At 46.5% G+C, this 15,156-nt stretch overlaps 2 protein-coding genes across 9 annotated transcripts in view; one reads left to right on the forward strand and one right to left on the reverse strand.

Annotated features, from left to right (window-relative positions):
- Window positions 1-15,156, forward strand: part of SH3BP4 (SH3 domain binding protein 4) — a 177,872-nt gene that overhangs the window by 15,820 nt on the left and 146,896 nt on the right. For 3 of the 8 annotated variants that reach the window (XM_065561134.1, XM_065561133.1, XM_024109241.3), the window contains exon 2: window positions 4,357-4,458. The exons of 4 other annotated variants lie outside the window; for them this stretch is intronic. In XM_065561134.1, coding sequence (XP_065417206.1) covers window positions 4,386-4,458 — 73 coding nt within the window. In that variant the 5' untranslated portion in view covers window positions 4,357-4,385. Of the gene's footprint in view, window positions 1-4,356; window positions 4,459-12,096; window positions 14,227-15,156 lie in introns of those variants that run through there. One more of the 8 variants, XM_005292123.4, reaches the window with a different exon arrangement.
- On the reverse strand, window positions 5,992-8,221 carry LOC135974182 (uncharacterized). The gene is made up of 2 exons (XM_065561135.1): window positions 7,468-8,221; window positions 5,992-6,489 (listed from the first exon to the last, which is right to left on the reverse strand). Exons 1-2 carry the CDS (start codon window positions 7,937-7,939, stop codon window positions 6,014-6,016), a joined length of 948 nt encoding a protein of 315 aa, XP_065417207.1. The 5' UTR covers window positions 7,940-8,221; the 3' UTR covers window positions 5,992-6,013.

The following is a 15,156-nucleotide window of genomic DNA, read 5'->3' on the forward strand; positions in this document are numbered from 1 at the left end:
TGGACACAGTATTCCAGATGAGGCCTCACCAATGTCGAATAAAGGGGAACGATCACGTTCCTCGATCTGCTGGCAATGCCCCTACTTATACAGCCCAAAATGCCGTTAGCCTTCTTGGCAACAAGAGCACACTGTTGACTCATATCCAGCTTCTCGTCCACTGTGACCCCTAGGTCCTTTTCAGCAGAACTGCTACCTAGCCATTCGGTCCCTAGTCTGTAGCAGTGCATGGGATTCTTCCGTCCTAAGTGCAGGACTCTGCACTTGTCCTTGTTGAACCTCATCAGGTTTTTTTTCTGCCCAATCCTCTAATTTGTCTAGGTCCCTCTGTATCCGATCCCTACCCTCTAGTGTATCTACCACGCCTCCTAGTTTAGTGTCATCTGCAAACTTGCTGAGAGTACAGTCCACACCATCCTCCAGATCATTAATAAAGATATTAAACAAAACCGGCCCCAGGACCGACCCTTGGGGCACTCCACTTGAAACCGGCTGCCAACTAGACATGGAACCATTGATCACTACCCGTTGAGCCCGACGATCTAGCCAGCTTTCTATCCACCTTACAGTCCATTCATCCAGCCCTTGAAAGCTTGTCTCTTTCACCAACACAAGTTAGCCCAATAAAAGATATTCCCTCACCCACCCTGTCTCTATTTATCTGCCACATTTTAATATATGAATTCCTTTGGCCAATAGTCCTCAAGCATTATCTTCACCAGGATTGGTCCTCCTTTGAGCAGGGGGTTGGACTAGATGACCTCCTGAGGTCCCTTCCAACCCTGATATTCCATGATTCTAGGATTCAGGTACAGCGGCATAACATGCAGTATAAAGCAGACTTAAAATAATCTTGTAAATGACCTTAGACGTTTTAGATCCCAAATTGATTTATTTAAACAATTAAAAAAAAAAAAAAGTTCTAGGGGCCTTACCAATTCATTGGCATCCCAGCAGTAAGTGATGACCACGAAGCGGCAAAAATAATCATACACAAACACATTAACAACCAGTCAAAGCAGAAAGACGACCCCTTAACAATAGTCTCCTCCCCCTTAACCACCTCACAAGAAAGTGGGGCCAAAAAAGTTCAGGCTGAAAATCTTTCCCAATGGAATCAAGCTAAAGGCTCCTCCAATCAACCAGACACTTTTCTTACATTCCACATCTTTGAAAAAAGCCCCAAACACTAGATTATCTGCAAACGAAGCATTAAGAGATCCAGTCTATTCGCCACTGCCACATAATCCTTTGTCATTTCCTCCAACCTCGCCCGGCCTCAGTCAGGTCTACGCTAGAAAGGCTTTTGTGGGATTGTGGTGTGTCTCCATTGCAATTGGGAGGTGTAATTCTCATTACAGTTAGATGCACACACACTAGCTGTGCTCCAGCTGGTGCCTAAAAACGGCAGTGCTGCCATGACGGCATGGGCAGCTGATCAAGCACCAACCCGGGCCAGGATTGCATCTGGACAGCCTGAGCTGCCACACCCAGGCTGCCATGGCCACACTGCCTTCTTCATCTTGAGCAGAGCCTGCCTAAATATATCTGCATGAGCTGTCAATTATGCCTCACAGCTGCTGTGTAGACATACCTTAGCTATACCAGCAAACCCTCCAAGGGTTGAGGCAGCTTATACAGGCCCAAGAGAGTGCTTCTGTCCGCACAGCTAGGCATGGCAGAATTAAATTTTATATAATTTCAGTGAACAACATCTGCATTTTTAAGCATTTCAATTTTCACAGTTGCAGGAAATTATGGAAGGGATGGGGGAGACAATAATGAGTGACAGCAGACATTGAGATTCAGGAAGTTAAAGCTTCATAACCATTAAAACCAATTGTCAGAATCACCCCCCCCCCCCCAAGATACAAAATGAATAGCTTCAAAGCAAATGCTAATAAGTTCTCAAGCAGCATTTTTCTAGCTTTGTCTACCTGTACAGTACCAGTTATCAATAGGCTGACTCTCAATAGGCAGCACAGGTCATGTACTGTATTAAGAGCAGGTTTCAGAGTAGCAGCCGTGTTAGTCTGTATCCTCAAAAAGAACAAGAGTACTTGTGGCACCTTAGAGACTAACAAATTTATTAGAGCATAAGCTTTCGTGGGCTACAACCCACTTGTTCTTATGCATCCGAAGAAGTGGGTTGTAGCCCACGAAAGCTTATGCTCTAATAAATTTGTTAGTCTCTAAGGTGCCGCAAGTACTCTTGTATTAAGAGCTTGATCCTGTGGGAGTCCCAGAGGCTGTGCTATTGGATGAAAGAGACTGGTAAAGTCATCACAGGCATTGAGACCCAGTCTCTGATTTACAGGATGGTGTCTCCTGATTTCATCAGGATCATCCACTAAGCCCTGCCTGGTGATTTCACACTCCTATTTTATAGTTTTTGCCTGCCTAAGCGCTGATGGGCTCAGTTCTCAAATTATTAATACTTGTGACTCCACCCACCAGGGAAACTTACTTTCCAAGACTCCATTTGGTTGTAATCAACTTGTTTTAACGCAGGGATTCTCAAACTGGGGATCGGGACCCCTCAGAGGGTCGTGAGGTTACTACATGGGGGGGGGGTCGCGAGCTGTCACTCTCCACCCTAAACCCTGCTTTGCCTCCAGCATTTATAATGGTGTTCAATATATAAAAAAGTGTGTTTTAATGCATAAGGGGGGGGTCGCAATCAGAGGCTTGCTGTGTGAAAGGTGTCACCAGTACAAAAGTCTGAGAACCCTGTTTGAACAGCTATATCAATCAGAGAGAGTGCACCTTTCTTTAGAAAATAACTAAAGTACAAATGGAAAAGTTGATTAAAATCAATGATTTAAATTGAGGCTTTCCACTTGGTGATTTAAATTGCCTGGATTTAAATCAATCCACTCTGCCTTGCTGTAGTTTTATAAATTGGGCTTTGATCCCAATTGAAGTGATCAGCCATCATTCAGTTGTTTTATGTTCTTGACTTCAAATTTGTTGTTGTTTTTGGTGGTGTATCAAAATATACATTGAGAAACAGGATTGAGAAAACTTATTGCTAGATGCTGTTGCATGAAGTCTGTCATGCTGTTATCTTGAATTTTGGCAGTTTGCAGTGGCTGGATGTTGCCAAGTTGGCCAAGTGAATAACAATAATCTATTTCAATTATGAGTTCAAGTCCTGTGTTAATGGGAGAAGTTAAACTTTAACATTTGCACTGTTCAAATGTTCACATAAAGCCAGGAGAAAACTATTGAACTAGCTCCTGTGGTCAGAGAATTGTAAGAGCTATAATTAAACAAAATGAAACTTTATTCCTGCAACTGATCCTGCTTCCAAAAAACAGCAACTAGAGGAAAACAAAACAAAAGTCAGCCTTGCCAAATCATTTCCTCACATTCATGGCATTTCCTCTCTTTCTTTCTCTTCTCACCACCCTCTTTTTCAGTCAATAGCATCCTGACTGTAGCATTTAAAAACTGAAATCAGGTCAGTGATACCCAGGGTGGAGCTGGCTTCAAAATGAATGTGCAGGGTTCTCTAGGTGGAAGTCAGGGTGGGCTCTGAACTGTGGAAATTAGTGAGTTGCTCCCCTTACCTCCAACCATGAAAAACAACAACACATTTTCCTCTCGCAAAGGATTTGCAATCAAGAATTTTCTAAATATAATGTCACTGGTGGAAGTGGAACTATAAGCTAACTTGAAGTCTGTAATAAAGCGTGGAAGACATTCCTAATGAATCTAGTCTGTAAATAATTAATTGTTGACAACCTGCCACTCTTGTGAAGAAACACAAAATGCATGCAACTGTAACTTCTACCAGCAGGTCCAAGTGAATGATGGTTTGTTCCTGTGTACAGGTATTTGGGGAGATTATTTGTAGTTTTATCTGCCTTCAGAAGATGCACTTTCTTGGTAAAGTACTCACTGTCACTTTAATCCACCAAGGGCTGGATTAACTAGGGGAGAAGGTGTATTTTTAATCGTGTTGGCTAACATGTTTTAGCTTAGGGTTGACCTGTGCCAGCTAACATATTTAAAATGCAGCTAGCCCTATCTACATCCGAGTATTCTTTAAACATTAACATCTTGTTAAAATACCCTTTTATCCTAGCCTAGGCAAGCCCTTGAAGATTGCTACAGTCATGCAAAAGCAGCTATTTTATTCACAGCAGTTAGCAGGTAGGTGAAATGTCTGTGGACTGTGTATTTGAGAGGGTATGTAGACATAGTGATTGGAAAAAGCCTAGAGAAAAATGTAATTGAGACTGAAAAAATGGTGCTTACACCATTATATATATTTTTAATTTTTGCCACAAAAGCATGTTTAAGAGGAGAAATTTGGCTTGTAACCTCCCTTCCTGCCTCTCCCCCACACAGACAAGCCAGCCTCAGAAGAACTGTCTTAAATGCTAACGGCGTTACCTGATTTTTGCGACATTCAAGTAAAGCTTTGTGCAGATCTTCGCTTCATCACTGGGGGTATGTCTACACTACGAGAGTAGTTCAATTTTACTTAAATCGAATTTTTGGAATCGATATTGCAAATTCGAACGTGTGTGTCCGTAATTCGACTTTGTGAGTCCACACTAACGGGGAAAGCGTCGACATTGGAAGCGGTGCACTGTGGGCAGCTATCCCACAGTTCCCGCAGTCCCCGCTGCCCATTGGAATTGTGGGTGGAGCCGCCAATGCCTTCTGGGTAAAAAAATGTGTCGAGGGTGCTTTTGGGTAACGGTAGTCATCCGTCCATCACTCCCGCCCTCCCTCCCTGAAAGCGCCGGCGGGAAATCAGTTTGCGCACTTTTCTAGTCAGTGACAGCGCGGACGCCACAGCACTGCGAGCATGGAGCCCGCTGCGACCATCGCTGCAGTTGTGGCCGTTCTCAAGGCCTCGCAGCTTATCATCCACCTTTCCCAGAGGCAGATGCAGATAAGTCAGGCGAGGAGGCTACGGCACCGCGGTGATGGCCTGAAGTCTGAGAGTAGCACAGACCTGTCAGAAAGCACGGGACCCAGCGCCGAGGACATCACGGTGGCAATGGGTCATGTGGATGTTGTGGAATGGCGATTCTGGGCCCGGGAAACAAGTACTGAGTGGTGGGACCGCATAGTGCTGCAGGTCTGGGATGAATCCCAGTGGCTGCAAAACTTTCGCATGCGGAAGGGAACTTTCCTTGAACTTTGTGAGTTGCTGTCCCCTGCCCTGAAGCGCAATGACACACGGATGCGAGCAGCCCTGACTGTCCAGAAGCGAGTGGCCATAGCCCTCTGGAAGCTTGCAACGCCAGACAGCTACCGGTCAGTCGCGAACCACTTTGGCGTGGGCAAATCTACCGTGGGGGTTGTTGTGATGCAAGTAGCCAAGGCAATCGTTGATGTACTGCTGTCAAAGGTAGTGACCCTGGGAAACGTGGAGGTGATCATAGATGGCTTCGCAGCGATGGGATTCCCAAACTGCGGTGGGGCCATAGATGGAACTCACATCCCTATCCTGGCACCAGACCACCAGGCCAGCCAGTACATTAACCGAAAGGGCTACTTTTCCATGGTGCTGCAAGCACTGGTGGACCACAGGGGACGTTTTACGAACATCTACGTGGGATGGCCGGGCAAGGTTCATGACGCTCATGTTTTCAGGAACTCTGGTCTGTTTAGATGGCTGCAGGAAGGTACTTACTTCCCGGGCCACAAAATAACTGTTGGGGATGTGGAGATGCCTATAGTCCTCCTCGGGGACCCAGCCTACCCGCTAATGCCCTGGCTCATGAAGCCCTATACTGGCGCCCTGGACAGTGAAAAAGGGTAACTAGTGACTGCACTGTGTATGTGCCCTGCTGCTGGACCTGCCCCCGCCTATGTACCCTGCCAAAGGTGACTGTCCTGTCCAATTACCACCCCCCTTTCCCCCCTCCTCCAAAAGAACATGATGGAAACAGTAATTAACAGAAACATATTTTTTTATTAGCAACTACACATGAAACTGGGAGGTGGAACTTGGACTGGGGCTTGTGTGAGGCGGGAAGGAAAGAACTTGTCAAATTTTGGGGAATGAGAGCCTTCTACTACTAGAGCTCTCTGCAGGGGTGGAGTGAGAGTTAGCATGGACTCTGCCGCCTCTCCTTCTTTGCACTTTGGGTGAGGTGGGTATGGGACTTGGTGGCGGGGGAGGGCGGTTAGAGATAGACTGCAGCGGGGCTCTGTCCTCCTGCCTCCGTTCCTGCAGAACATCCACAAGGCGCCGGAGCGTGTCCGTTTGCTCCCTCATTAGTCCAAGCAGCGTTTGAGTCGCCTGCTGGTCTTCCTGCCGCCACCTCTCCTCCCGTTCCATGTGTGCTTGGTGCATTTGGGACAAGTTCTCCCGCCACTGGGTCTGCTGTGCTGCCTGGGCTCGGGAGCAGCCCATAAGTTCCGAGAACATGTCCTCCCGTGTCCTCTTCTTCCTACGCCTAATCTGCGCTAGCCTCTGGGAGTGTGATGCCAGGCTAGGTTGTGAGACAGTCGCAGATGTGGCTGTGGGAATGGGAAAAAGGGAGTGAATTCCTCAGAAAGATAAATGTAGTTGTGAACAAAAAAGAACATAGTCTTTCTCTGTGAACAAGACCATGCACAGCACCTATCACATGCGCACTCAGGACAAGGTCGAATTCTCGGCCTTCGCATTCAGTGCCTGGGGTCTTGCACTGCAGATCTGAGAAGCGGGGCAGGACACCGGAATTTCTGTAGCAGGCAGACATGGTAAGCCGTAGACTTGTGGCAGCTTAAAACTTTAATAGTAGCACTGGCCTCATTTCACATTGAAAGCAATGCCAGTCCCTGCTGCCAGCAATCCGGCAAGCAGGAACTCTGCCCCTGTCCCACCCCCTCGCGGCTGTCCCCGGGAACGATCCCTTTCGGCTGCCTCTCTCCCGCCTCCACCGCGTGGCTGCAAACCAGCGGTTACAGTTCTGTAAAGGAACGGGCAAGCAGTCCCAACACTAACATTCCCCTACCTAATTCAAAGCAGGTCACCATGAGCGACATCACCCTGATGAGGATCTCAGACAGTGAGAAAGCCTTTAAAGACCGGGCAGTATACCGCCCTGCTCTGCAGGGCAATGATCCCTGAGTACTTGATTGTCTCGTGGCGCGGAAACGTGTCATACTACGGAGGACCCAATAAGGCCGCTCTCCCCAGGAACCTGATGCAACGGCTTTCCAATTACCTCCAGGAGAGCTTCATCGAGATGTCCCAGGAGGATTTCTGCTCTATCCCCGGACATATAGAGCGCATTTTACTGTAGCTGCACTGGCAGGGACTAAACAGTAGAGCGGCTTGGGCAGAACAATCATGCTAAACCGGACATTGTTAGATTTTTTTTTCAATAGTTGCACTGCCCAGGACTGAAACGTTAAGCGCCTAGGGCAAACTAATCATGAGAAACCCATTGTTGTTGTTCTTAATATTCCTGTTCTGTTAAAAATAAATGTTTAGATGTTTAAAACACTTACTGGCTGATCCTTCCCCAGATTCTGTGTCCGGGTTAACGGCTGGGGACGGTTGGTAGGGGATCTCTGTAAGGGTGATGAAGAGATCCTGGCTGTCAGGGAAATCAGCGTTGTAAGCGCTGTCGACTGCCTCGTCTTCCTCATCTCCTTCCTCATCTTCCCCGTCCGCTAACATGTCCGAGGAGCCTGCCGTGGACAATATCCCATCCTCGGAGTCCACGGTCAGTGGTGGGGTAGTGGTGGCGGCCGCACCTAGGATGGAATGCAGTGCCTCGTAGAAACGGGATGTCTGGGGATGGGATCCGGAGCGTCCGTTTGCCTCTTTGGTCTTCTGGTAGCCTTGTCTCAGCTCCTTGATTTTCACGCGGCACTGCGTTGCATCCCGGCTGTATCCTCTCTGACATGTCTTTAGAGATCTTCTCGTAGATCTTTGCATTCCGTCTTTTGGATCGCAGCTCGGAAAGCACGGACTCATCACCCCACACACCAATCAGATTCAAGACTTCCCGATCAGTCCATGCTGGGGCCCTCTTTCTATTCTGAGATTGCACGGCCATCACTGCTGGAGAGCTCTGCATCGTTGCCAGTGCTGCTGAGCTCGCCACGATGTCCAGACAGGAAATGAGATTCAAACTGCCCAGACAGGAAAAGGAATTCAAATTTTCCCAGGGCTTTTCCTGTGTGGCTGGTCAGAGAATCCGAGCTCGGACTGCTGTCCAGAGCGTCAACAAAGTGGTGCACTGTGGGATAGCTCCCGGAGCTATTAGCGTTGATTTCCATCCACACCTAGCCTAATTCGACATGGCCATGTCGAATTTAGCGCTACTCCCCTCGTCGGGGAGGAGTACAGAAGTCGAATTTAAGAGACCTCTATGTCGAACTAAATAGCTTCGCGGTGTGGACGGGTGCAGGGTTAATTCGATGTAATGGCGCTAACTTCGACATAAACGCCTAGTGTAGACCAGGCCTGGGAGGAGTTTTATTTATTTTAAAAAAAGTTGACACTTGAGAGGGGTAGTGATCAACACTCTGTTTCTCTGAGGGGGTCTCTGCTCACTCATCTAGTACTATGTGGTGTACCTTGGGTGAGTGTTGCACCAAGGGTGATTTTTTTTATAGGGACAATCCTGATATTTGGGGCTTTGTCTTATATAGGCACCTATTACTCCCTACCCAGTGTCCTGATTTTTCACATTTGCTGTCTGGTTACTCTAATTACACCTGCATACAATGAGGGAACTACGGATCAGACCTCTGGCTGGGGTGAGTGGGTCCTCGCTCTAATGCAGTCAGTGGAGCTACCCTGCTTTAAATCAGCTGAGGGACTGGTCCTTGGTCCTCTCAGAAAGGTCTTGAACCAAAGCACACAAAAGTCAATAAGACTCTTTCTATGAACTTTAGTGGGTTTGGGATCAGATACACTTGCATATTCTATTTCAGTCCTGCGCTAGGGGCTCTTGCTGAGGCGTTCAGGAAACTGGCTGCAATGTTCTTATGGTGGGACTCTTGGGTAGTTGTATTAAAATTTCCATGGACTTGGGAAAGACTGGACGCAGAGTCTTAGATGGGTGCCACCTCTTCGCATGGCAAAATTGGATTCTTGGCACTGGTTGTCAGGCTTGTCCCTCTACCAGCCATTTCCCACTCTGCAGGAAGTAGTGTCCTTGCCAGCTACAGTTGGAGGGGCCAGGCATGGCGTGGAGGCAAAAACGCATCTCTCACTGAAAATAGCACGTACTGTGTGTTTGCACATTCTCTGTGCGTTTGCATGTTGTAATGAATACGCATTAACTAGCTCTTCAGACCCTATGCATCAGGTTTGATTGGCCAGGCAGAAAACGGCATACAAACAGGTATGTAGCTTGGTTTGTTCCTTTAAAAAAAGGGGCTGCTTAAATCTCTGCAAGCTTGTTGGAGACTGTCTGTCAGGTTTCTGTTCTGACATTCTCCTCCTCGGAAAGCTCTTGCCCTCTGTGCAGGCTTTTGAAAAACTTTAGGCCTTATTGACACATGTGCTTACCTGACTTTGACTGGTTTCGTTATAAACCAGTACAAACCCTTGTGTGGACCTGCTTGTTCCGGTGTAGCTTAAACTTCTGCTTAATCGATTTTAAGCTAACTTGAAATAAACTTGACTTAAACCAAAATAAGTATCGATGCATTTGCACCAGTTGAGCTCAATTGGTTAATCTCACCTGTAGTTAGACTGGTGCCGCTTTCTTGTGCAGATAAGGCCCGACTCACCCTTGAATCCTTGGGTGAAGATCCCCAGACCTGAGTGATATTGTGGATGTTTCACCTGTCTAGTCCTGCCGTGTGGTGAGTTCCTGCAATGGGACTGGTCCATCCAATCCAGCCACCTTCCTAAATTTGTTTTAAAATTTCCACTGCTGATCAGGATATGGGTGTGGACAGCCTGCTGAGAGACTGTTTTGAAATCTGCACTGTTGAGAAACTGCCTTGAAATCGGAAGATCTCCACAAATCTGTTTATAGAGAACTTTAAAGCTTCTTGGAAAAGCCTGATCAGCGTGTGTATGGTACTGTCCTTGAGAATATCTCCTTTTTGTTCTGCATCACAGCTGCTCTGCCCCTAGCAGAGGCCTGGACGAAACTCCCGTTGACACCTGTGAATGCTCCTCGGTCATTGCTAGGCAAGTGACTGAGAGACAAAATATTTGCTCCCCTTGGGAGCTAGATGTTGGCTCCACAGCAACGTACCTCAAGTGTCCTGCTTCAGTGCTGCTGGCTAAGATGGTCTTGGCCAGTCCCAATCTCCCATGATGTAGAAACTAGGGTTGTTGATTAATTGCTTTTAACTCTCACGATTAACTCAAATTAATAGCGATTAAAAAAATTAATTGTGATCAGTTTTAATCGCACTGTTAAACAATAGAATACCAGTTGAAACTTATTAAATATCTTTGGATTTTTTCTACATTTTTAATATTAATTTCCAATTACAACACAGAATACAATGTGTACAGTGCTCACTTTATATTATTTGTTACATAACTGCACTCAAAAACAAAACAATGTAAAACTTTAGAGCCTACAAGTCCACTCAGTCCTACTTCTTATTCATGCTGATGATGGGTTCTGCTCGATAACGATCCAAAGCAGTTTGGGCCGACACATGTTCATTTTCCTCATCTGAGTCAGATGCCACCAGCAGAAGGTTGATTTTCTTTTTGGAGGTTTAGGTTCTGTAGTTTCTGCATCAGAGTGTTGCTCTTTTAAGATTTCTGAAAGCATGTTCCACGCCTCATCCCTCTCAGATTTTGGAAGGCACTTCAGATTCTTAAACCTTGGGTTGAGTTAGTAGCTATCTTTAGAAATTTCACATTGGTACTTTCTTTGTGTTTTGTCAAATCCGCAGTGAAAGTGTTCTGAAAACAAACATGTGCTGGGTCATCTGTGACTGCTGTAACATGAAATATATGGCAGAATGGGGCTACAGTCACAGAGCACAAGACATACAATTCTTCCTCAAAGAATTCAGTCAGAAATTTAATTAAATGTATTTTTTTTAAACGCGCATCGTAACCATGGAAACATGGCCTTTGGAATGGTGGTTGAAGCGTAAAGGGACATATGAATCTTTAGCACATCTGGCATGTAAATAGCTTGCGACACCTGCTACAACAGTGCCATGTGAACGACTGTTCTCACTTTCAGGTGACATTGTAAACACGAAGGAGGCAGCATTATCTCCTGCAAATGTAAACAAACTTGTTTGTCTGAGCAATTGGCTGAACAAGAAGTAAAACTGAGTGGACTTGCAGGCTCTAAAGTTTTACATTGTTTTATTTTTGAATGCAGGTTTTTTTGTACATAATTCTACATTTGTAAGTTCAACTTTCATGATCAAGAGATTGCACTACAGTACTTGTATGAGGTGAATTGAAAAATACAATTTCTCTTTTACAGTGCAAATATTTAATCAAAAATAAATATGAAGTGAGCACTCTACACTTTGTATTCTGTGTTGTAATTGAAATCAATATATTTGAAAATGTAGAAAAATAAATAGTATTCTAATATTTAACAGTGTGATTTAATCACAATTTTTTTAATCACTTGACAGCCCTACTAGGAACGTCATGGCTTGTCATGTGGGCAACATGCTAGTGGAGTGGAAGGACGGGCTTGTGGTTACGGTGCTAGGAGTTACGGGTACTATTCCTCACTCTGCATCTTTGCGCAAGCTACTTACTTTCCGTGATTCTGTTCTGCACAATGCAGTTAATGCATCCCCATCTCCCAGGACTACAATGAGGGTCATATAGATGATAGCAGTAGCTTTTTGTAAGCTGAGTGGACCCAGCGACATGTGAGCTGTGGTTGTGTAGAGGTGGGAAACAGGGCAGCAAGTGGGATGTGGTACTCCACATTTCAGAGGCTGGTATCTCACGGTGAGCAGTCAAAAGGCAGGGCTGGGGCAGGGGAGGACAGGGTCAGAAGAGTGCAGAGCTGGCTCTCTGATATGTCATCTCTTTGGCCAGTTCACATTTGTGGGCTGTAGGTGCAGAAAATCAACCAATGTCTCGGGGGGGAGAAGGTGAGGGGGTTGTATGATGTGGACAAAGTGTATATTTTTGCTAAAAAGGTCTTGCTTTTGGACCTAACTAAATGGAATTGTAAAAGGAAGCCAACAATCAAGCCTATTTAACAACAGAACAAACAGCAATCTGCCCCCCCGCCCCAACAAATGCAATGTAACTTCAGTCTGCAGGTCCTAGGCCAGGTCTACACTACCCCCCTAATTCGAACTAAGGTACGCAACTTCAGCTACGTGAATAACGTAGCTGAAGTTCGAAGTACCTTAGTTCGAACTTACCTTGGTCCACACTCGGCAGGCAGGCTCCCCCGTCGACTCCGCGGTACTCCTCTCGCCGAGCTGGAGTACCGCAGTCGACGGCGAGCACTTCCGGGTTCGACTTATCACGTCCAGACTAGACGCGATAAGTCGAACCCAGAAGTTCGATTGCCAGCCGCCAAACTAGCGGGTAAGTGTAGCCAAGGCCCTAGTGACCTCGCTGCTTCTGTCCCTGAGTCCTGCTGACAACCACATTTTCCATCTTCAGATGTCTCTCTTCTCTGCAGGTGGGTAAGACTTGCACTGGCCACGGAAACAGACTGCACAAAGGGCTCCCAAACACACACAAACAACTTCAAATAATTGAGGCACTGTTATTTGTATTCCGTAGTGTCTAGGAGCCCTTGGTATGGCCCAGAATCCCATTGTTTTGTGTGCTTTTGTTATGGCACCCTGGGCCAGAACACCTACCTCTAGAAGCATAATTCTTCACCATTTGAGCTGAAGGACCATGTCCCTGGGCTTGGAAGCAGTAGCTGGCTCAAACCTATCTATGTGGACCAGCCACTAGAGGGGAACAAAGCCACAATGCGCTAGTGTGGGTGTGTTACTTTCTTCTCTCATAGCAGATCTCTAGTATTAGCTGCACATAAGAATGGCCGTACTGGGTCAGGGCAATGGTCCGTCTAGCCCAGTATCCTGCCTTCCAACAGTGGCCAGATACTTCAGAGGGAGTGAACAGAAAAGGGCAACTTATCGAGTGATCGATCCAGCTCCGGCTTCTGGCAGATGCATGTTACAGTTTATAGCATACATGTCCATGTAAGGTGTATACAGAATCTTTCCTTTTGCCCTCTTCAGATGCTTGGACTCAGAAATTACCGCTGAGCAATTGCAGTGTGAAATCAGTGAGTGCTGAAGTAATTGTTCCCATATTTCATATTGCTATGGAGGCTTGGAAAGCTAAGGGACCAATTTAATAGCTCCTTGTATTCTGCCTTTTGGAAAGATTCATAAAGAACGGGACGTGAAAGTGAATCACCACAGAAAACATTTTAATGTGTCAGTTAGCCAGGCAGTCCAGCTGGACTCTGGCAGTGCTTAGCTAAACCCTGTGTAACGGGTCGGAGCTGTGCCCTTTAGCAATCCGGGGTCACTCACCAGTTAGTCTCTTCTCCCAGGTGGGTGCTTGGTGTTGTGATCCAGTAGTGATGGGACAGGCACTGAGTGTCTGGATGCTCTTTCATTTTCTATTTGCTGGAGCGTTTTCTGATCCAGAGGCATTTCCCGTTTGACTGTATTTAGAATGTAACCCTTTCTGTTGATGTGTGCATCTTGGGCAGTGGACACTAGGTGAATTGGAGCAGGCTGATGTTTCAGGATCCAGAGGGAAATCTTTTACCGATCTCCTTTACATCCCTTCCTTCAAGCCTCTATTATAAATGGCACATGCAGCCTTCAGAGCCCACCTCCATCACCCTTCAACAGGCCAGCAGAGCACTTGTAAGCTAGACTAGAAGCATCTTGCCTTCCCCTCCCCGCAGGCTGCGACTGAGCATGTGGCATATAATCTTCACAGAGCCCATTGCCAGTGTATTCTGCTCCTTTAACTGACTGTACTGTAAACACATGTCGGCAGTTCTCCAATGGAAAACCTGACATCTTTCCAAGTGTACATTGTCAGCCAGTTTAGTAATAATTGCACATAAACACTAAAACCCAGCGCCCAGAATAGCTACAGTGGATATGTTAACCTTGTCTGCCTGCTTTTGGGAGCGAGTGTCCAGGACTTTGGCTTTGCTAAGAAGTGCCGGTGTTGTTACTACATAGCCCTTCCTGCGTCTAAAACCGACCAGTTCCAGAGCAGCCCAGGACAATCTCATCTCTGCCAGAAATCAGCCAGTAGCAGGGTTTTTCTGATTGGGCTGGTGCATCTCCAAAAAGGTGGGTAAAATCCTTTGCGCTTGGCTGTTGGGGATATAGTGGAACAAGGAACTTTAAATGTCACTTGAGAGGTGGCCAGTGAATCTTCCGCAGCATTTGGTGCATGCAGCATTTCCCTCTGGAGAGAGACAAGCTCATCTGCACCCACATTTTCCCTGTCCGGCCTGACGGAATGGCCTGGCGGCAACTTTAAGGTGTGATTACCAGCAGACATGGGAAAGGCAGCAGCTGTTACTGTGGCTGTTAATAGGAGCCATTGAAACATGCACAAGTTCACATTCCAGGATGCAAGACGTGACCAGGCATGGTGAGGGAAATCTTAGGCCAGCATACTTCTTTGGCAGAGGAATGTGCCCTGCACCTGAGCTGGAGAAGGGGTGGGGGTGGGGCTGGGGCTGGAGTGGCACTCTTTCTATAAATGCATTTTCACGGCAATAGAAATGAAGTGGCCTTTGCATCTTGTCTCTAGCTCTGTCAGTTTGCTTGCAGTTCGAATGGGGGTTGGAATGCCTCGTGTTAATAACTTCTCTGGGGAGACCTACACTTGGCATCCCGTCAGTCAGGACGGAAGAAAACTTCAGAATGGAAAAATTTACTATCACCATAAAAGGGCCACTTCTTCCTTTTTAAATGAGGAGCACTTCCCCTAGTGCAGTGGCTGGATGTGGTCATGGGTAGCTCTTGATTAGTTGAACTAAATATTTATTTATAGACTGTCAGCCCTTTGGGGATGGGAGTGTGCACTACTGTTTCCGCAGCACAGTGCGGGTCTGAGCTCTGTTGATCCAAAGGCACTGCTGGAATAAATCTGATTGATAAATGTACCAGAGCTCAAAAAATCTTCAGACGTGCTATCAGGAAGCTGATCTAAAAGATCGATGTGGGGGGAGGTCACTACTGAGATCTCGGGGCAGCAGCCTGCTCAGAAAT

Source organism: Chrysemys picta, chromosome 11, assembly GCF_011386835.1.
Source record: "Chrysemys picta bellii isolate R12L10 chromosome 11, ASM1138683v2, whole genome shotgun sequence".
Classification (NCBI taxonomy): Eukaryota; Metazoa; Chordata; order Testudines; family Emydidae; genus Chrysemys; species Chrysemys picta.

Bases quoted from the DNA above. Each gene is read 5' to 3' on its own strand.
- LOC135974182 (XM_065561135.1), bottom strand. From the start codon at position 7,939: ATGAGTCCGTGCTTTCCGAGCTGCGATCCAAAAGACGGAATGCAAAGA. The intron at 6,490-7,467 runs GTAAGTGTTTTA...CCATTCCCACAG, and splicing joins ATCTGGGGAAGGATCAGCCA to CCACATCTGCGACTGTCTCA.